This window comes from Haemorhous mexicanus, chromosome 34 (assembly GCF_027477595.1).
Source record: "Haemorhous mexicanus isolate bHaeMex1 chromosome 34, bHaeMex1.pri, whole genome shotgun sequence".
In the NCBI taxonomy this organism is placed as follows: Eukaryota; Metazoa; Chordata; class Aves; order Passeriformes; family Fringillidae; genus Haemorhous; species Haemorhous mexicanus.
The window spans coordinates 1889230-1909783 of record NC_082374.1 but is presented as its reverse complement, the minus strand read 5'-3'; the positions used below and the strand labels follow the sequence as shown (position 1 = coordinate 1909783).

Here is a 20554-nt window from a genome sequence, read left to right as displayed (position 1 = left end):
TTGGGGACATTTGGGGACATTTGGGGACACCTGGAATGGGTTCAGGGGGTGTCATCCCCTTCCAGGGATTCCTGTGGCACACCTCAAGGTGTGGCACCCCCAAAAATCCCGGCACCCCAAAAAAATTGGGGTGAAAAACCCCAAAAACGGCACCGGGGTGACCCCAAATCCGATCCCATTGTGTGCGCTCGGTGCTTTGCGTCAGGGATAATGGGGAGGTTTGGGGACATTTGGGGACACCTGGAATGGGTTCAAGGGGTGCCATCCCCTCCCAGGGGTACCTGTGGCACACCTCAGGGCGTGGCACCCCCAAAAATCCCGGCACCCCAAAAAAATTGGGGTGAAAAACCCCAAAAACGGCACCGGGGTGACCCCAAATCCGATCCCGTTGTGTGCGGTTCGTGTTGTCATTAATGGGGATTTGGGGACATTTAGGGACATTGGGGACATTGAGGGGACCCCTTCACCACCCCTGGGCACCTGTGGCACCCCAAAAAACCCGGAACCCCCAAATAAAACCCTACAAAATTTTGGGGGGATGCACCAAAAACGGGGTGACCCCAAAAGCGATCCCGTTGTGTGCGCTCGGTGCTTGGCGTCAGGGATTTGGGGACATTTGGGGACACTTGGAATAGGTTCAAGGGGTGCCGTCCCCTTCCAGGGGTACCTGTGGCACACCTCAGGGCGTGGCACCCCCAAAAATCCCGGCACCCCAAAAAAATTGGGGTGAAAAACCCCAAAAACGGCACCGGGGTGACCCCAAATCCGATCCCGTTGTGTCCGGTTCTGGATGTCATTAATGGGGATTTGGGGACATTTGGGGACATTGGGGACATTGAGGGGACGCCTTCACCATCCCCGGGCACCTGTGGCACCCCAAAAAACCCGGAACCCCCAAATAAAACCCTACAAAATTTTGGGGGGATGCACCAAAAACGGGGTGACCCCAAAAGCGATCCCGTTGTGTGCGCTCGGTGCTTTGCGTCAGGGATTTGGGGACATTTAGGGACACCTGGAATGGGTTTGGGGTTAAGGGGACACCAACACCGTTCCCAGGTACCTGTGGCACCCCTAAAAATCCCGGCACCCCAAAAAAATTGGGGTGAAAAACCCCAAAAACGGCACCGGGGTGACCCCAAATCCGATCCCGTTGTGTGCAGTTCGTGTTATTGGGGACATCTGGGTGACACTAAAGGGGGGTTTATGGGGTTTAGGGGGACATCAAGGTCTTCACCATCCCCCCAGGTGCCTCTGGCACCCCAAAAAACCCGGAACCCCCAAATAAAACCCTACAAAATTTGGGGGATGCACCAAAAACGGGGTGACCCCAAAAGCGATCCCGTTGTATGTGGTTCGTGTTATTGGGGACATTTGGGGACACCTGGAATGGGTTCAGGGGGTGCCATCCCCTTCCAGGGTTACCTGTGCCATCCCCTCAGGACGTGGCACCCCCAAAAATCCCGGCACCCCAAAAATATTGGGGTGAAAAACCCCAAAAACGGCACCGGGGTGACCCCAAATCCGATCCCATTGTGTGCGGTTCGTGATGTCATTAATGGCGATTTGGGGACATTTGGAGACATGGGGGACATTGAGGGGAACCCTTCAGCATCCCCGGGCACCTGTGGCACCCCAAAAAACCCGGAACCCCCAAATAAAACCCTACAAAATTTTGGGGGATGCACCAAAAACGGGGTGACCCCAAAAGCGATCCCGTTGTGTGCGCTCGGTGCTTTGCGTCAGGGATTTGGGGACGTTTGGGGACATTTGGGGACACTTGGAATGGGTTCAAGGGGTGCCACCCCCTCCCAGGCACACCTGTGGCACCCCTCAGGGCGTGGCACCCCCAAAAATCCTGGAACCCTAAAATAAAACCCCCCAAAAATTGGGGTGACGCCCCAAAAAAAGTTCCCAAAAATGTCCCCAAAGGTCCCCAAAATGTCCCCAAAGGTCCCCAAAAATGTCCCCAATGTCCCCCTAAATTGAGATAAAATGGGGACACTGGGGTGGCTCTGAGGGGACACTGAGGGGACACCATGGGGACATTGGGGGGACACTGAGGGGACACTGGGGTGGCACTGGGGACACCATGGGGACACTGGGGTGGCACTGAGAGGACACCGTGGTGGCATCAAGGGGACATTGGGGGGACACTGGGGACATCAAGGGGACACTGGGGTGGCACTGAGAGGACACTGAGGGGACGCCATGGGGACACTGAGGGGACACTGGGGTGGCACTGGGGACATCAAGGTGACACCACGGGGACATTAAGGGGACACTTTGGGGACACCGAATGGGGTCACATGGAGATGTCCCCAAGTGTCCCCAAGTGTCCCCAAGGAGCTGGGGACAGGACAGGTGACATTGCCATCGTTTATTCCTGTGACACTGGGGGGGCGTGACACCTTGGGGACACCTTGGGGACATCCGGTGTCACACGCTGGTGGCATCGCCGTCGTCCTCGGGGCAGCCCCTTGGGGACACCTTGGGGACACCTTGGGGACATCCGGTGTCACACGCTGGTGGCATCGCCGTCGTCCTCGGGGCAGCCCCTTGGGGACACCTTGGGGACACCGCGGGGGTGGCCCCGGGCCCTGCGCAGCTCCTGCTCCAGCCCCGAGAGGCGCCGCTCCTGCCGGAGGGGACACGCGTGTCACCCGGGGGTCACCCAGGGGTCACCCTCTGTGTCACCTCTGTGTCACCTCTGTGTCACCTCAGTGTCCCCCTGTGTCCCTCAGGGTCCTCTCTTTGTCACCCTCCGTGTCACCTCTGGGTCACCCTCTAGGTCACCCCAGTGTCCCCTCTGTCCCCTCTGTCCCCAGTGTCCCCAATGTCCCCCCAGTGTCCCCAGTGTCCCCAGTGTCCCCCCCAGTGTCCCCAATGTCCCCAGTGTCCCCAATGTCCCCAGTGTCCCCCCCAATGTCCCCAGTGTCCCCAATGTCCCCAGTGTCCCCCCCAGTGTCCCCAGTGTCCCCAGTATCCCCAGTGTCCCCAGTGTCCCCAGTGTCCCCAATGTCCCCAGTGTCCCCCCCAGTGTCCCCAGTGTCCCCCCCAGTGTCCCCCCCAGTGTCCCCCCCAGTGTCCCCCCGGTGTCCCCAGTGTCCCCAGTGTCCCCACCAGTTCCCGCTCTCTCTCCTCGCAGCCCCTCAGCCTCTCCAGGTCGCTCCTGCGGCTGCGCTCGGCCGCCGTCAGCCTGGGGGGAGGGGCCAGACTGGGACAGACTGGGACAGACTGGGACAGACTGGGACACACTGGGAACCCAAACTGGGACAGACTGGGACACACTGGGACAGACTGGGACAGACTGGGACCCTAAACTGGGAACCCAAACTGGGAACCAGTGGGACAGACTGGGACAGACTGGGACCCCAAACTGGGACAGACTGGGAACCCAAACTGGGACACACTGGGACAGACTGGGACAGACTGGGACAGACTGGGACAGACTGGGAACCCACACTGGGACAGACTGGGACACACTGGGAGAGACTGGGACCCCAAACTGGGACAGACTGGGACAGACTGGGAACCCAAACTGGGACAGACTGGGACAAACTGGGACACACTGGGACACACTGGGACACACTGGGACACACTGGGACAGACTGCGAACCCAAACTGGGACAGACTAGGACAGACTGGGACAGACTGGGACACACTGGGACACACTGGGACAGACTGGGATGGACTGGGACACACTGGGAACCCAAACTGGGACAGACTGGGACACACTGGGAGAGACTGGGACCCCAAACTGGGACACATTGGGAGAGACTGGGAACCCAAACTGGGACAGACTGGGACAGACTGGGAACCCAAACTGGGACACACTGGGACACACTGGGACAGACTGGGACAGACTGGGACAGACTGGGACAGACTGGGACCCCAAACTGGGGCCGCATTTTGGGGTTCTCCTGTTCAGTGACAGCCCAGGTGTGTTACCCCCAATTTCGGGACCCCCCACCCCAATTTTGGGACCCCCCACCCCATTTTTGGGACCCCCCACCCCATTTCTGGGTCCCCCATCCCATTTCCGGGACCCCCCACCCCAATTCCGGGACCCCCACCCCAATTCCGGGACCCCCCACCCCAATTTCGGGGTGCCCCACCCCAATTTGGGGGTCCCCCAGCCCCACCTGGCCGCCAGGTTGGCCGCTGGGGCGTTGCCCTCATGCCCCATTTTCGGGTCCCCCCACCCCAATTTCGGGGTGCCCCACCCCATTTTTAGGACCCCCACCCATTTCCGAGGCCCCCCACCCCAATTTCGGGACCCCCCCCCCCCAATTTGGGGGTCCCCCAGCCCCACCTGGCCGCCAGGTTGGCCGCTCGGGCGTTGACCTCATGCCCCATTTTTGGGTGCCCCACCCCAATTTCGGGATCCCCCACCCCAATTTGGGGTCCCCCACCCCATTTTGGGGGTCCCCCAGCCCCACCTGGCCGCCAGGTTGGCCGCTCGGGCATTGCCCTCGTGCCCCATTTTGGGGCAGTGACACCCCAGGTGTGCTCCCCCCAATTTCGGGACCCCCCACCCCAATTTCGGGACCCCCCACCCCAATTTCAGGACCCCCCACCCCAATTTCGGGACCCCCCACCCCAATTTGGGGGTCCCCCAGCCCCACCTGGCCGCCAGGTTGGCCGCTCGGGCGTTGCCCTCCTCCAGCTGCCCCCGCAGCCGCTCCAGGCGCTCCCGGTGCTGCTCCTCGGCCCGCGCCGCCCGCGCCTCCGCCCGCTCCAGGCGCTCCCGGTGCTCCGCCAGCTCCTCCCGCAGCGCCTCCAGCAGCCGCCCGTGCTGGGGACACCGGGACCGGGTCACCGGGATGGGGACACCGGGATGGGGGCAGAGAGGGGGTCCCTGGGGGGTACAGGGGGCTGGGGACACCGGGGATGAGGTTACCGGGAGGTGTCACCCAGCCCTGGTCACCTCCTCCAGCAGCCGCCCGTGCTGGGGACACCGGGACCGGGTCACCGGGGCTTGGGGACACTGGGACCGGGTCACCGGGGCTTGGGGACACCGGGACAGGGACACCGGGAGTGGCACCGGGGGGTACCGGGGGGTACCGGGGGCTGGGGACACTGGGGGCTCCAGGCGCTCCCGGTGCTCCGCCAGCTCCTCCCGCAGCGCCTCCAGCAGCCGCCCGTGCTGGGGACACTGGGACCGGGTCACCGGGGCTTGGGGACACCGGGATGGGGACACCGGGAGTAGCACCGGGGGGTACCGGGGGGTACCGGGGGCTGGGGACACTGGGGGCTCCAGGCGCTCCCGGTGCTCCGCCAGCTCCTCCCGCAGCGCCTCCAGCAGCCGCCCGTGCTGGGGACACCGGGACCGGGTCACCGGGGCTTGGGGACACCGGGATGGGGACACCGGGAGTGGCACCGGGGGGTACCGGGGGGTACCGGGGGCTGGGGACACCGGGGATGAGGTTACCGGGAGGTGTCACCCATTCCCGGTCACCTCCTCCCGCAGCCGCCCGTGCTGGGGACACCGGGAAGACACCGGGGGATATCGAGGGACACCGGGGGACACCGGGAAGACACCGGGGGATACCGGGGGACACCGGAGGACACCGGGGGACACCGCGGTTACCTTCTCGAGCGGCCGCAGCGCGTAGAGCTCGCCCGGGGCCGCCGCGTCCTCGGCCAGGCGCTGCCACGGCACCGTGGACTTGCGGGGCAGCGACGCCGACGAGCGCAGCTTCCCCCGGGGCTGCGACAGCGACAGCCGTTAATGTCCCGGTAATGGCACTGGGTACCCGGTGATGTCCCGGTAATGGCACCGCGACACCCGGTAATGTCCCGGTAATGGCACCGGGATAGCCGGTAATGTCCTGGTAATGGCACTGGGTACCCGGTAATGTCCCGGTAATGTCCCGGTAATGGCACCGGGATAGCCGGTAATGGCACCGTGACACCCGGTAATGTCCCGGTAATGTCACTGGGTACCCGGTAATGTCCCGGTAATGGCACCGGGATAGCCGGTAATGGCACCGTGACACCCGGTAATGTCCCGGTAATGGCACCGCGACACCCGGTAATGTTCAATCAATGGCATCGTGACACCGTTATTGTCCCTGGGGCACCGGTTAGTGCCACCGCGACACCCGTTAATGCCACCAGACCCCAGTTATGGCCACCACACCCCCGATAATGCCACCACATCCCCGTTAGTGCCACCACACCCCCGTTAGTGCCACCAGACCCCCATTAGTGCCACCACACCCCCATTAGTGCCACCAGACCCCCGATAATGTCACCACACCCCCGTTAGTGCCACCAGATCCCCAGTAGTGCCACCACAGCTCCGATAATGTCACCAGACCCCCGTTAATGTCACCACACCCCCGTTAGTGCCGCCACACCCCTTTAGTGCCACCGGGACACCCGTTAATGCCACCAGACCCCAGTTATGGCCACCACACCCCCGTTAGTGCCACCAGACCCCCATTAATGCCACCACACCCCCGTTAGTGCCACCACACCGCCCGGCCCACCAGTGCCCACTCCAGAGTGCCACCACCACCTTGGTTAATGCCACCAGACCCCAGTTAGTGCCACCACACCCCCGTTAGTGCCACCTCACCCCCGTTAGTGCCACCATACCCCTCAGCCCACCAGCGCCCACCCCAGAGTGCCACCACACCCTGATTAATGCCACCACACCCTGATTAATGCCACCAGACCCCCGTTAGTGCCACCACACCCCAGTTAGTGCCACCACACCCCCGTTAATGCCACCACACCCCATTAATGCCACCACACCCCCGTTAGTGCCACCACACCCCATTAATGCCACCACACCCCGTTAATGCCACCACACCCCCAGCCCACCAGCGCCCACCCCAGAGTGCCACCACCACCCCACCCCTCACCGCCATCGGTGCCACCCTGGCCTCAGCGGGACTCACCGGGCCGTCCCCGGGCACAGGTGACGCGGTGCCACCCTCGGGCGGTGTCACCTCGGTGCCGCTGTCGGGCTCGGGCCGTGTCCCCTTGCCCTGCGCGGGCACGCTCTGCGCGCGCTGCACGTGGCGGCGGCGCCGGGCCGGGACCGGGGCCGGGACCGGGATGGGGGACGGTGACTCCGGGGATGTCCCCGGGGATGTCGCCGGGTCTGTCGCCGTTGTTGTCACCTCGCTGTCGTGGCCGCGGAGGCGGCGGACGCTGGTCAGGGATTGGCTCTTGATGAGGGGGCTGTGCTTGGCCAGGTCCCGCGGGGGGACAAAGCCCGGCTTGGGGGGCTCCGAGGGGCTGCGGGGACAGAGGGGACAATGGGGACAGTGGGGACAGTGGGGACAGTGAGGGCTGTGGGGACAGTGGGGACAGTGGGGACAGTGGGGACAGTGAGGGCTGTGGGGACAGTGGGGACAGTGGGGACTGCAGGGACAGTGGGGACAGTGGGGACAGTGGGGACTGCAGGGACAGAGGGGACATAGGGACAATGGGGACAATGGGGACAATGGGGACAATGGGGACAGAGGGACAATGGGGACAGTGGGGACAGTGGGGACAGAGGGGACAGTGGGGACAATGGGGACACTGGGGACAGAGGGGCAATGGGGATGTGAGTGGGGGCTTTGGGGACAGAGGGGACAGAGGGACAATGGGGACAGTGGGAACAGTGGGGACAGTGGGGACAGTGGGGACAATGGGGATGTAAGTGGGGGCTGCGGGGACAGAGGGGACAGGGGGGACAACGGGGACATGTGGGTGTCAGGATTTGGGATCCCTCAGACCCCACCAGGATTTGGGATCCCCTCAGATCCCACCAGGATTTGGGATCCCCTCAGATCCCACCAGAATTTGGGGCCCCTCAGATCCCAGCAGGATTTGGGATCCTCTCTGATCCCACCAGGATTTGGGATCCTCTCTGATCCCACCAGGATTTGGGATCCTCTCTGATCCCACCAGGATTTGGGGTCCCTCAGATCCCACCAGGATCTGGGGTCTCTGTGATGCCACCAGGATTTGGGATCCCTCAGATCCCACCAGGGTCTGGGGTCCTTCTGGTCCCATGTGGGGTCAGGAGATGGATCCAATCCCACCAGGACTGGAGTCCCCTCATCCCTGCCCATCTCCATCCAGATGTGTCCCCAGGTGTCCCCAGGTGTCCCCCGGTACCTTCTCCCGGCGGCGGAGCTGAGGCGGACGGACACGGGGACAGGTGTCCCCTCCCTGATGGCCCTGAGGATGGTGGGCAGCGGCTCCAGCTCCTCCTGCGTGGCCTGGAGGACACCACGGGGACATTACGGGTGGACAAGGAGGTGACAGCGGCCCGGCGCTGGGGACAGAGGGGTGGTGGCACCTGGTCGAGGCTGGAGAAGATGTCACAGAGCAGCAGGTGGAGCGTGGCCAGCTCCAGGGCCAGGTCCACGAAGCCGTCGTAGGTGGCCATGTGGGCGCTGGCCTCGGCGGTGGCCACGGCCTGCAGGAACTCGGTCATGGTGGCCCAGTTCTGCTCCAGGAAGTCGTTCATGAAGGTCATGTAGGGCTCCTTGTCGCCAAACCTGGGGTCAACGCCGCGGTCAAGGGGTCGTCGTCGTGGTCAGGGGTCACCACAGTGGTCATGGTCAGGGGTCACCACCGTGGTCATGGGCAAGGGGCCACCACCGTGGTCATGGGCAAGGAGCCACCACCGTGGTCATGGTCAGGGGTCACCACCGTGGTCATGGGCAAGGAGCCACCACCGTGGTCATGGTCAGGGGTCACCACCGTGGTCATGGTCACCACCATGGTCATGGTCAGGGGTCACCACCGTGGTCATGGGCAAGGAGCCACCACCGTGGTCATGGTCAGGGGTCACCACTGTGGTCATGGGCAAGGAGCCACCACCGTGGTCATGGTCAGGGGTCACCACCGTGGTTTGGGTTCATTGTCATGGTCAGGGGTCACCACCATGGTCAGGGGTCACCACCATGGTCATGGGCAAGGGGTCACCATCATGGTCGTGGTCAGGGGTCACCACCGTGGTCATGGGCAAGGGGCCACCACCGTGGTCATGGTCAGGGGTCACCACCATGGTTTGGGTTCATTGTCATGGTCAGGGGTCATTGTCATGGTCAAGGGGTCATCACCATGGTCATGGTCAGGGGTCACCACCAAGGTCTGGGGTCATCGTCTTGGTCAGGGGTCATCATCATGGTCAAGGGGTCACCACCATGGTCATGGTCAGGGGTCACCACCATGGTTTGGGTTCATTGTCATGGTCAGGGGTCAGTGCTGTCGTCATGGTCAAGGGGTCACCACAGTGGTCTGGGGTCATTGTCATGGTCAAGGGGACACCACCATGGTCACATGGTCCACCATCATGGTTAAGGGGTCACCACGATGGTCTGGGGTCATTGTCATGGTCAAGGGGACACCACCATGGTCACATGGTCCACCATCATGGGCAGGGGTCACCACGATGGTCTGGGGTCATTGTCATGGTCAAGGGGTCACCACCATGGTCACATGGTCCACCATCATGGGCAGGGGTCACCACCATGGTCTGGGGTCATTGTCATGGTGACCCCTGTCACCACCATGGTCAAGGGGTCACCACCATGGTCCCATGGTCCACCATCATGGTCAGGGGTCACCACCATGGTCCTGATCAAGGGGTCACCACCATGGTCAAGGGGTCACCACCATGGTCCCATGGTCCACCATCATGGTCAGGGGTCACCATCATGGTCAGGGGTCACCACCATGGTCTGGGGTCACCACCATGGTCAAGGGGTCACCGTCATGGTCAAGTGGTCACCACCATGGTCAAGGGGTCACTACCATGGTCTGGGGTCACCATCATGATCAGGGGGTCACCATCATGGTCAGGGGTCACTGCCATGGTCATGGTCAGGGATCACCACCATGGTCACACGGGTCATCGTCATGGTCAGGGGGGGTCAACACCATGGTCAAGGGGTCATTGTCTTGGTCAGGGGTCACCACCATGGTCTGGGGTCACCGCCATGGTCATCATCTTGGTCAGGGGGTCACAGAGCCCACACGGGATGTCCCCATGGTGGCCACCTACGTGGTGAAGTTGGCCAAGTTCTGGATGACCTTGGCCACCAGCGTCAGGCTGCGGGCGGTGGCCTCGCCGGGGTACTCCTGGACGAGGCCGAAGAGGCTGGGGGACATGATGGCCGGGCAGAGGAACCTCAGGAAGAGCGAGGCCGACACCAGGCGCTGGCCGATGGCCGCCTTGCCGCGCGCCGCGCACTCGTCCCGCCACGCCGCGAACACCTGGCCCAGCTCCGCCGGGAAGGACCTGCCCGGGGACAGCGTGATGGGGACAGGGGACACGCCGGTGCCACCGCGGGAGGATGGAGGGGGTGGTGGCACCGTGTGGTGGGTGGGCATCAAGGGGTGGGAGTGGTTGTCTCCGTGTGGAGGGAAGGGTGGTGACCAAAACTATGCGCGTCACCAGGCTTGTCCTCGGGTCCATCCTGGTGTCCATCCCCATCCCTGCCCCCAGACTTGTCCCCAAGTCCATCCTGGTGTCCATCTCCATCCCTGACCGCAGACTTGTCCCCAAGTCCATCCTGGTGTCCATCACCATCCCTGTCCCCAAACTTGTCCAAAAGTCCATCCTGATGTCCATCCCCATCCCTGTCCCCCATGGCTGTCCCCAAGCTTGTCCCCAGGTCCATCCTGGTGTCCATCACCATCCAAAATTGTCCCCAGGTCCATCTTGGTGTCCATCCCCATCCCAAAATTGTCCCCAGGTCCATCTTGGTGTCCATCCCCATCTCAAAATTGTCCCCAGGTCCATCCTGGTGTCCATCTCCATCCCTGTCCCCAAACTTGTCCCCAGGTCCATCCTGGTGTCCATCTCCATCCCAAACTTGTCCCCAGGTCCATCCTGGTGTCCATCCCTGTCCCTGTCCCCAAATTTGTCCCCAGGTCCATCCTGATGTCCATCACCTACTCAAAATTGTCCCCAGGTCCATCCTGATGTCCATCCCTGTCCCCAAACTTATCCCCAGGTCCACCCTGGTGTCCATCTCCATCCCTGTCCCCCATGGCTGTCCCCAACCTTGTCCCCAGGTCCACCCTGGTGTCCATCTCCATCCCTGTCCCCCATGGCTGTCACCAACCTTGTCCCCAGGTCCATCCTGGTGTCCATCCCCATCCCAAACTTGTCCCCAGGTCCATCTTGGTGTCCATCCCCATCTCAAAATTGTCCCCAGGTCCATCCTGATGTCCATCCCCATCCCTGTCCCCAAACTTGTCCCCAGGTCCATCCTGGTGTCCATCTCCATCCCTGTCCCCCATGGCTGTCACCAACCTTGTCCCCAGGTCCACCCTGGTGTCCATCTCCATCCCTGTCCCCCATCCCTGTCCCCATCCTGTCCCCAAGCTTGTCCCCATCACCATGTCCACCCCAGGATGGAGCCCATCCCCATCTTTGTCCCCAAATTTGTCCCCAGGTCCACCCTGACACCCACCCCAGGATGGTGACAATCCCCAACCCCACCCCTGGTGCCCATCCTGTCCCTGATGCCACCACCATGTCCCAGGTTCTCCAGGCCCCGGTGCCACCCTGGTGCCACCTCGGTGCCACCCCAGGTGTCCCCAGCTGTCCCTCACTCGGAGCCGTCGGTGATGCGCCTCAGGGTCTCCTCGCACACCTGCCGCAGGTGCTGCTGGTGCTCGGAGAGCTCCAGCCCCGAGCACTTGCTGGGGTCCACCTCGGAGCTCTCCTCGGAGCTGCAGAGCTGGGCCACCACCTCCCCTGGGGACAGGGGACAGCCCGTGAGGGGACCGAGGGGTCACCAGGGTGAGGATGGACAGGAGGAACCCACACCACCTCCCCTGGGGACAGGGGACAGCCCGTGAGGGGACCGAGGGGTCACCAGGGTGGGGATGGATGAGAGGAACCCACAACATGTCACCACCTCCCCTGGGGACAGGGGACAGCCCGTGAGGGGACCGAGGGGTCACCAGGGTGGGGATGGACAAGAGGAACCCACAACATGACACCACCTCCCCTGGGGACAGGGGACAGCCCGTGAGGGGACCGAGGGGTCACCAGGACAGAGATGGACGAGAAGAACCCACACCACGTCCCCATGGGTGGTCAGGAGTGTCCCACAACCCATGAGGGGACCGAGGGGTCACCACCACGTCCCCATGGATGGTCAGGGTGTCCCACAACCCCCATGTCCACTCCCACCCAGGGTGTCCTGCCCCCTGCCACCCCCCGGGTGTACCCCGTGTCCCCCGCGCGTACCCAGCGTGTCCTGCAGGTACTTGGCCCCCACCAGCTTCATGTACTCGTCGATGGCCTTGGTGGCCAAGGTGTTCTCGCGGAAGATCAGCGCCTCGCGCTCGTCGAAGCGGTCGAGCTCGGCCACGCCCAGGTCGATCAGGAAGGACTGCGGGGACACCGAAGGGTTTGGTGGCACTTGGGACAGCAAAGGGTTTGGTGGCACTTGGGACACCAAAGGGTTTGGTGGCACCCATGACCATGGAATGAGCAAGTCAACCGTGGTAGGTCTTCTGGCTCTCTTCTGAGTTGGGTTTTCCGTGTCTACTGTCCTGCTCCAACTCATCCAACACAACCCAACTCAACCCAACCCAACTCATCCAACACAACCCAACCCAACCCATCCAACCCAACTCAATCCAACCCAACCCAACCCAACCCAACCCAACGCATCCATCTCATCCCAACTCAACCCAATCAAACTCAACCAACCCATCCAACCCAACCCAACCCAACCCAACCCAACCCAACTCCTCCAACCCAGCTCAACCCATCCCATCTTCACCTAACTCAACCAACTCATCCCATCCTCATCCAACTCATCCAACCCAACCCAACCCAACACACCCAACTCAACCCAACTCAACACAACTCAACCCAACCCAAGCCAACACATCCTATCCTCGCTCAACCCAACCCAACCCAACCCAACTGATCCAACCCATCCAACCCAACCCATCCAACCCAACCCATCCAACACAACCCAACCCATCCAACCCAACCCATCCTAACCTCGCTCGACTCAACTCATCCAACCCAACTCAACCCATCCCAACCCAACCCAACCCATCCCAACCCAATCCAACCCAACCCAACCAACCCAACCCAACCAATCCAACCCAACCCAACCCATCCCAACTCATCCAACCCAACCCGACCCAACACAACCCAACCCAACCCAACCCAACTCATCCAACACATCCAACCCAACCCAACCCAACCCAACTCATCCAACACAACCCAACCCATCCCATCCCATCTTCACCTAACTCTACCAACCCATCCCATCCTCATCCAACCCATCCAACCCAACCCAGCCCGACCCAACCCAACCCATCCAACCCAACCCATTCTAACCTCGCTCAACCCAACTCATCCAACCCAACTCAACCCATCCCATCTTCACCCAACTCATCCAACCCAACCCAACCCATCCCAACCCAACCCATCCCAACCCAATCCAACCCATCCCAACTCAACCCAACTAATCCAACCCAACCCAACCAACCCAACCCAACCAATCCAACCCAACCCAACCCAACCCAACTCATCCAACCCAACCCGACCCAACACAACCCAACCCAACTCAACCCAACTCAACCCAACCCAACCAACCCAACCCAACCCAGCCCAACCCAACTGATCCAACACAACACAACCCAACCCAACCCAACCCAACCCAACCCAACCCAACCCAACTCAACTCAACCAACCCAACCCAACCCAGCCCCTCCCCACCTTGGCCTTGCCGGTGCTCTGCAGCACGCGCACCAAGGCGCCGGCCAGCTCCTCCTTGTGCCGCGCGGCGATGGCCGGCTCCAGGCGCCCGCACAGCTCCCGGTAGTGGAAGGTGATGAACTCCGCCAACTCCTTGTAGCGCACGATGGGCAACACCCTCACCTGGCGGTAACGCCCGCGCAGCCGCAACGCCGGCGCCGCCTCGGCACCGCCACCGGCGCCGCTCAGGGGGTACCAACGCTCCAGAGGCTGCGGCGCCGCCGCCAGCTCGGCCAGCGGGATGGTGACGGAGGCCACCGGGTGCCAGCCGGCGGGGTCGTGGCGGCACAGGGCGACGGTGAGGGCGCGCGCCGGCGGCAGCGCGGCCAGGTGGAAGAGCTCGCCCCAGAAGAGTTGGCCGTCGGCGCCGGCCGGCTTGGCCGTGGTGCGGGCGAAGATGGCGCCGTCCAGCTGGAGGTGGCAGCGGAGGCGGCGGCGCGGCGGGAGGTGGCGGCCCTCGTAGAGCCACAGGGTCAGGGACAGGTCCAGGCGCTCGCAGTTGTCCTGGGGGCGTGGGGACAAGGGGACAGTGGGGACAGTGGGGCAATGGGGACAGTGGGGACAAGGGGGACAGTGGGGACAAGGGGACAAGGGACAGGGCCAAAGGGACAATGGGGACAGGGGGATGTGAGTGGGGGTCATGAGGACAAAGTGACAAGGGGACAAAGGGTAAGGGGACAAGGGACAAGAGACAAGGTGGGCAAGGGACAAGAGGGCAAGGGGTCATGGGGACAAGGTGACAAGGGGACAATGGGACAGTGGGGACAAGGGGACAAGGGGGAAAAGGGACAAGGGGACATGGGGACGATGGGGTCATGGGGACATGGGGACAAGGGGACAAAGGGACAATGGGGACAGGGGGACAGGGGGGACAAGGGGACAAGGGGACAAAGGGACAAGGGGACAAGGGGACAATGGAACAATGGGGACAAGGGACAAAGGGACAAGGGGGTAAAGGGACAAAGGGACAAGGGGACAAGGGGACAGTGGGACAATGGGGACAAGGGACAAAGGGACAAGGGGGTAAAGGGACAAGGGGCAAGGGGACAATGAGGACAAGGGGACAAGGGGATAAGGGGATGTGAATGGGGTCATGGGGACAAGGGCGCAAAGGGACAAGGGGACAAGGGGACAATGGGGACAAGAGAACAAGGGGACAAAGGGACAAGGGGATAAGGGGACATGGGGACAATGGGGACAAGGGGACAATAAGGACAAGGGTACAAGGGGACAAGGGGACAAGGGGGCAAAGGGACAAGGGGATAAGGGGACAAAGGGACAAGGGGACAAGGGGACAAGGGGACAAGGAGACAATGGGGACAAGGGGACAAGGGGACAATGTGGACATAGAGGACAAGGGGACAAGGGGACAAGGTGGGTGTGCGTGAGTGACAAGGGGACAAAGGGGACAAAGGGACAAGGGAGATGTGGGTGAAGGTCAGGGGACAAAGGGGACAAAAGTGACAGACAAGGGGACAATGGGACAAGGGGACAAGAGGGGTGTGGGTGAGGGACAAGGTGACAAAGGGACAAAGGGGACAAAGGGGAAGATTTGAGTTGGGGACAGGGAATTCTGACAGGGGAGGTGGGGATGGGGACAGGAGGGGACAAGGGGACACATGGAGGGGACAAGAAAGGCCACAGGGCCAGGAGGGGACACTTGGGGACACGGCGACACTGAGGCTGCTCCGTGCCGGGCAGTTCGTGCCTCAGTTTCCCCACCCAGCCCGAGGAGAGGCGAGCACGGTGAGGGGGCTGGGGGTGGCAGGGTGTCCCCGAGGTGTCCCCGAGGTGTCCCCGAGGTGTCCCCAAGGTGTCCCTGAGGTGTCCCCGAGGTGTCCCACCTTGTTGGGCTGTGCTGTCCGGCGCAGCTCCTCGATCCAGCGGTCGCGCTCGGCCAGGGAGGCGCAGCCGAAGGAGCGGCTGCCCTCAGGTGTGATCACCTGGGGACACAGAGGGGACAGCGAGGGGACACTGAGGGGACAGGGCACCGAGGGGACAGTGAGGGGACACTGAGGGGGACAGGGCACTGAGGGGACAGCGAGGGGACACTGAGGGGACAGGGCACTGAGGGGACAGCGAGGGGACACTGAGGGGGACAGGGCACTGAGGGGACAGCGAGGGGACACTGAGGGGGGCAGGGCACTGAGGGGACAGCGAGGGGACACTAGGGGGAACAGGGCACTGAGGGGACAGCGAGGGGACACTGGGGGGGACAGGGCACTGAGGGGACAGCGAGGGGACACTGAGGGGACAGGGCACTGAGGGGACAGCGAGGGGACACTGAGGGGGACAGGGCACTGAGGGGACAGCGAGGGGACACTGGGGGGGACAGGGCGCAGAGGGGACAGCGAGGGGACACTGAGGGGGGACAGGGCACTGAGGGGACAGCGAGGGGACACTGAGGGGACAGGGCACTGAGGGGACAGCGAGGGGACACTGAGGGGGGCAGGGACACCAAGGGAAGATGGAGGGAGGGTCTGGGTGCCCAATGAGGGTCCCTGGGGTGCCCTGGGTGCCCCTTTTGGGGTCACGGTGCCATTTTTGGGGTCTGGGTGCCCTTTTTGGGGTCTGGGTGCCATTCTGGGGTCCCTGGGGTGCCCTTTTTTGGGGTCTGGGTGCCCTTTTTGGGGTCAGGGTGCCCTTTTGGGGTCAGGGTGCCATTTTTTGGGGTCAGGGTGCCCTTTTGGGGTCAGGGTGCCGTTTTTGGGGTCAGGGTGCCCTTTTGGGCTCAGGGTGCCTTTTTTTGGGGTCAGGGTGCCATTCTGGGGTCCCTGGGGTTCCCGGGGTTCCCTTTTTGGGATTTGGGTGCCCTTTTTGGGGTCAGGGTGCCCTTTTTGGGGTCTGGGTGCCATTTTTGGGGATTTGGGTGCACTTTTTTGGGGTTCAGGTGCCCTTTTTGGGGTCAGGGTGCCATTTTTGGGGTCTGGGTGCCCTTTTGGGGTCAGGGTGCCATTTTTGGGGTCCCTGGGGCGCCCTAGGTGCCCTTTTTAGGGTCTGGGTGCCCATTTTTGGGGTCAGGGTGCCATTCTGGGGTCCCTGGGGTGCCCTAGGTGCCCTTTTTAGGGTCTGGGTGCCCATTTTTGGGGTTCAGGTGCCCTTTTTGGGGTCTGGGTGCCATTTTGGGGTCAAGATGCCATTCTGGGGTCCCTGGGGTGCCCCAGGTGCCCTTTTGGGGTCAGGGTGCCATTCTGGGGTCCCTGGGGTGCCCCGGGTGCCCTTTTGGGGTGCCCCAGGTGCCCTTTTGGGCCGTACCTGGAAGCAGAACCTCTCTCCCACCACGCTGCCGTGCACCGGCCGCACGGTGACGTTGTCCCCAGTGAGGTCCAGCTCGGGTGGTGGCACCAGGGACTCGCGGGAAGCGCTGCGGCTAGGGACCCTGAGGGGACAGAAATGTCACCAGGGACCCCAAAAGGAACCCCAAAAGGGACCCTGAGGGGACAGAAATGTCACCAGGGACCTTGAGGGGACAGAAATGTCACCTGGGACCCCAAAAGGAACCCCAAAAGGGACCCTGAGGGGACAGCAGTGTCACCAGGGACCCTGAGGGGTCAGGAGTGTCACCAGGGACCCCCAAATGGGGACAGCAGTGTCACCAGGGACCCTGAGGGGACAGAAGTGTCACCAGGGACCCCCAAATGGGGACAGCAGTGTCACCAGGGACCCTGAGGGGACAGAAATGTCACCAGGGACCCCCAAAAGGGACCCCAAAAATGGGGACAGCAGTGTCACCAGGGACCCTGAGGGGACAGCAATGTCACCAGGGACCCCAAAATGGGGACAGCAGTGTCACCAGGACCCCCAAAAAGGACCCTGAGGGGACAGAAATGTCACCAGGACCACAAAAATGGGGACAGCAGTGTCACCAGGGACCCTGAGGGGACAGCAGTGTCACCAGGGCCCCTGAGGGGACAGCAGTGTCACCAGAGACCCCAAAGGGACCCTGAGGGGACCCAGAGGGGACAGGGGTGTCACCGAGCCAGCAGTGTCCCCTACCTGTCACCCTCGGGCGCTGCCACCACCCCTTGGTCACTTTTGGTGCCACCGCGACTCTTCCTGTCCCCGAGGATCCTCTTCCAGAGCAGCCCCTGGGGACAGCGACAGCCATGGGGACAGGGAGGGGACAGCGACAGCCATGGGGACAGGGACAGCGACAGGGAGGGGACAGCGACAGGGAGGGGACAGGGAGGGGACAGGGACAGGGAGGGGGACAGGGAGGGGACAGCGACAGCCATGGGGACAGGGACAGCGACAGGGAGGGGACAAGGATGGGGACAAGGATGGGGACAGGGACAGCGACAGGGAGGGGACAGGGAGGGGACAGGGACAGGGACAGGGACAGGGATGGGGACAAGGATGGGGACAGGGAGGGGACAGGGAGGGGATAGGGATGGGGACAGGGATGGGGACAGGGGACAGGGAGGGGATGGGACAGGGAGGGGACAAGGATGGGGAGAGGGACAGGGACAGGGGACAGGAAGGGGACAGTGACAGCCATGGGGACAGGGAGGGGACAGCGACAGGGAGGGGACAGGGAGGGGACAGGGATGGGGACAGGGAGGGGACAGTGACAGCCATGGGGACAGGGAGGGGACAGTGACAGGGAGGGGACAGGGACAGGGATGGGGAGAGGGATGGGGAGGGGACAGGGATGGGGACAGGGATGGGACAGGGACAGGGTACAGGGACAGGGGAGAGGGACAGGGACAAGGATGGGGACAGGGACAGAGACAGGTGACAGGTGACAGGTGACAAGGACAGGGCGGTCCCACCTTGACGTTGCTGAACTGGGAGCTCGGGGGGGGCTCAGTCCGGGGGCTCCGCTCGTCGGGGTCTGGGGGGGAGCGCTCAGCAGTGCCACCCCCAGTGCCACCACCCCCTGTGCCACCCCCTGTGCCATCCCCCGTGCCACCACCCCTGTGCCACCACCCCGTGCCACCACCCCCTGTGCCACCACCCCGTGCCACCCCCTGTGCCACCCCCCCGTGCCACCCCCCCGTGCCACCCCCCATGCCACCACCCCTGTGCCACCCCTGTGCCACCCCCCCTGTGCCACCACCCCTGTGCCACCACCCCTGTGCCACCACTCCTGTGCCACCCCTGTGCCACCACCCCTGTGCCACCACCCCTGTGCCACTCCTGTGCCACCCCTGTGCCACCCCCGGTGCCACCCCTGTGCCACCCCCTGTGCCACTACCCCTGTGCCACCCCTGTGCCACCCCTGTGCCACCACCCCTGTGCCACCCCTGTGCCACCCCTCTGTGCCACCCCCGTGTCCTCACCCAGGTCCCTCCTGCCCGCTGGGGACAGGTTGGTGGCCTCAGAGGTGGCACTGCCAGCGCGGGTTCTGCTCCGCCACGGGCCCTGGGGACAGCGCGGGGTCGGGAGGTGGCACCCAGGTGACACCACGAGGTGCCACCCCCAGGGGACACCACGACGTGCCACCCAGGGGACACCGTGAGGTGCCACCACCCAGGGGACACCCCCGATGTCACACTCACCTCCTCGTCCCTGCCCAGTGGCACCAGGTGTCCGTCCACCAGCGAGAACTGGGACACGTCCCACACGGTGGCATCGGGTGGCACCGGGGCCACCAACGGCGGGGATGTCCCCAAGGGGGTCACTGAGGGGACAGAACAGGGCGTGGGGGCCAAAAAGTGACACCAGGGTTGAGGTGACACCAAGGCCGTGGAGATGCCACCATGGGTGTGGTGACACCAAGGGATACATGGTCATGGAGGTGCCACCATGACTGAGGTGACAACAAGGGACACATGGCCATGGAGGTGACACCATGACTGAGGTGACACCAAGGGACAGGTGGCCATGGAGGTGCCACCATGAGTGAGGTGACACCAAGGGACACATGGCCATGGAGGTGCCACCAGGGTTGTGGTGCCACCATGAGTGAGGTGACACCAAGACCATGGAGGTGCCACCATGGGTGAGGTGACACCAAGGCCGTGGAGATGCCACCATGGGTGTGGTGACACCAAGGGACACATGGCCATGGAGGTGCCACCATGAGTGAGGTGACACCAAGACCATGGAGGTGCCACCATGGGTTGAGGTGACACCAAGGGACACACGGCCATGGAGGTGCCACCAGGGTTGTGGTGCCACCATGAGTGAGGTGACACCAAGACCATGGAGATGCCACCAAGGGTGAGGTGACACCAAAGGATGGATGACCATGGAGGTGCCACCATGGGTGAGGTGACACCAAGGGACACACGGTCATGGAGATGCCACCAAGGGTGAGGTGACACCAAGACCATGGAGGTGCCACCATGGGTCTGGTGACACCAAGGGACACACGGCCATGGAGGTGCCACCAAGGGCGTGGTGACACTAAGGGACAGGTGGCCATGGAGATGCCACCATGAGTGAGGTGACACCAAGGGACACAAGGCCATGGAGTCGCCACCAAGGGCGTGGTGACACCAAGGGACAAGTGGCCATGGAGGTGCCACCATGACTGAGGTGCCACCAAGGGACAAGTGACAATGGAGTCGCCACCATCAGTGACCTACCACCAAGGGCCACACGACCACGCAGGTGCCACCACGAGGTGCCACCAACCCCCCGCAGCTGCCACCACGAGATGCCACCAACCCACGCAGCTGCCACACCCCACCTGTCCCCTCCAGCTCCGCCCTGCTGTCCCCTTGTCCCCTCCTCCTTCCCACGGAGCGCAGGTACCGCGGCAGGGGTGGCCTCGTCCCCTCGTGTCCCCCGCCGTCCCCCGCCGTCCCCTGCTGTCCCCTGGTGTCCCCCGCTGTCCCCTGGTGTCCCCCGCTG

At 63.2% G+C, this 20554-nt stretch overlaps 2 protein-coding genes across 2 annotated transcripts in view; both read right to left on the bottom strand.

Moving 5' to 3' along the window:
• The window catches only part of LOC132340936 (zinc finger protein 271-like), an 80452-nt gene that overhangs the window by 41492 nt on the left and 18406 nt on the right, over positions 1 to 20554 (bottom strand). The gene's annotated exons all lie outside the window — the stretch shown is intronic.
• RASAL3 (RAS protein activator like 3) lies at positions 2363 to 20553 on the bottom strand (the record flags this gene model as incomplete). The annotated part of the gene is made up of 18 exons (XM_059872056.1): positions 2363 to 2635; positions 3121 to 3196; positions 4626 to 4795; positions 5591 to 5710; positions 6909 to 7251; positions 8122 to 8225; positions 8306 to 8507; positions 10019 to 10255; positions 11578 to 11722; positions 12221 to 12365; positions 13715 to 14257; positions 15598 to 15696; positions 17009 to 17132; positions 17750 to 17841; positions 18526 to 18587; positions 19036 to 19117; positions 19255 to 19376; positions 20391 to 20553. Coding segments are annotated over 18 exons (2949 nt in total), but the record flags the coding sequence as incomplete, so codon positions are not given.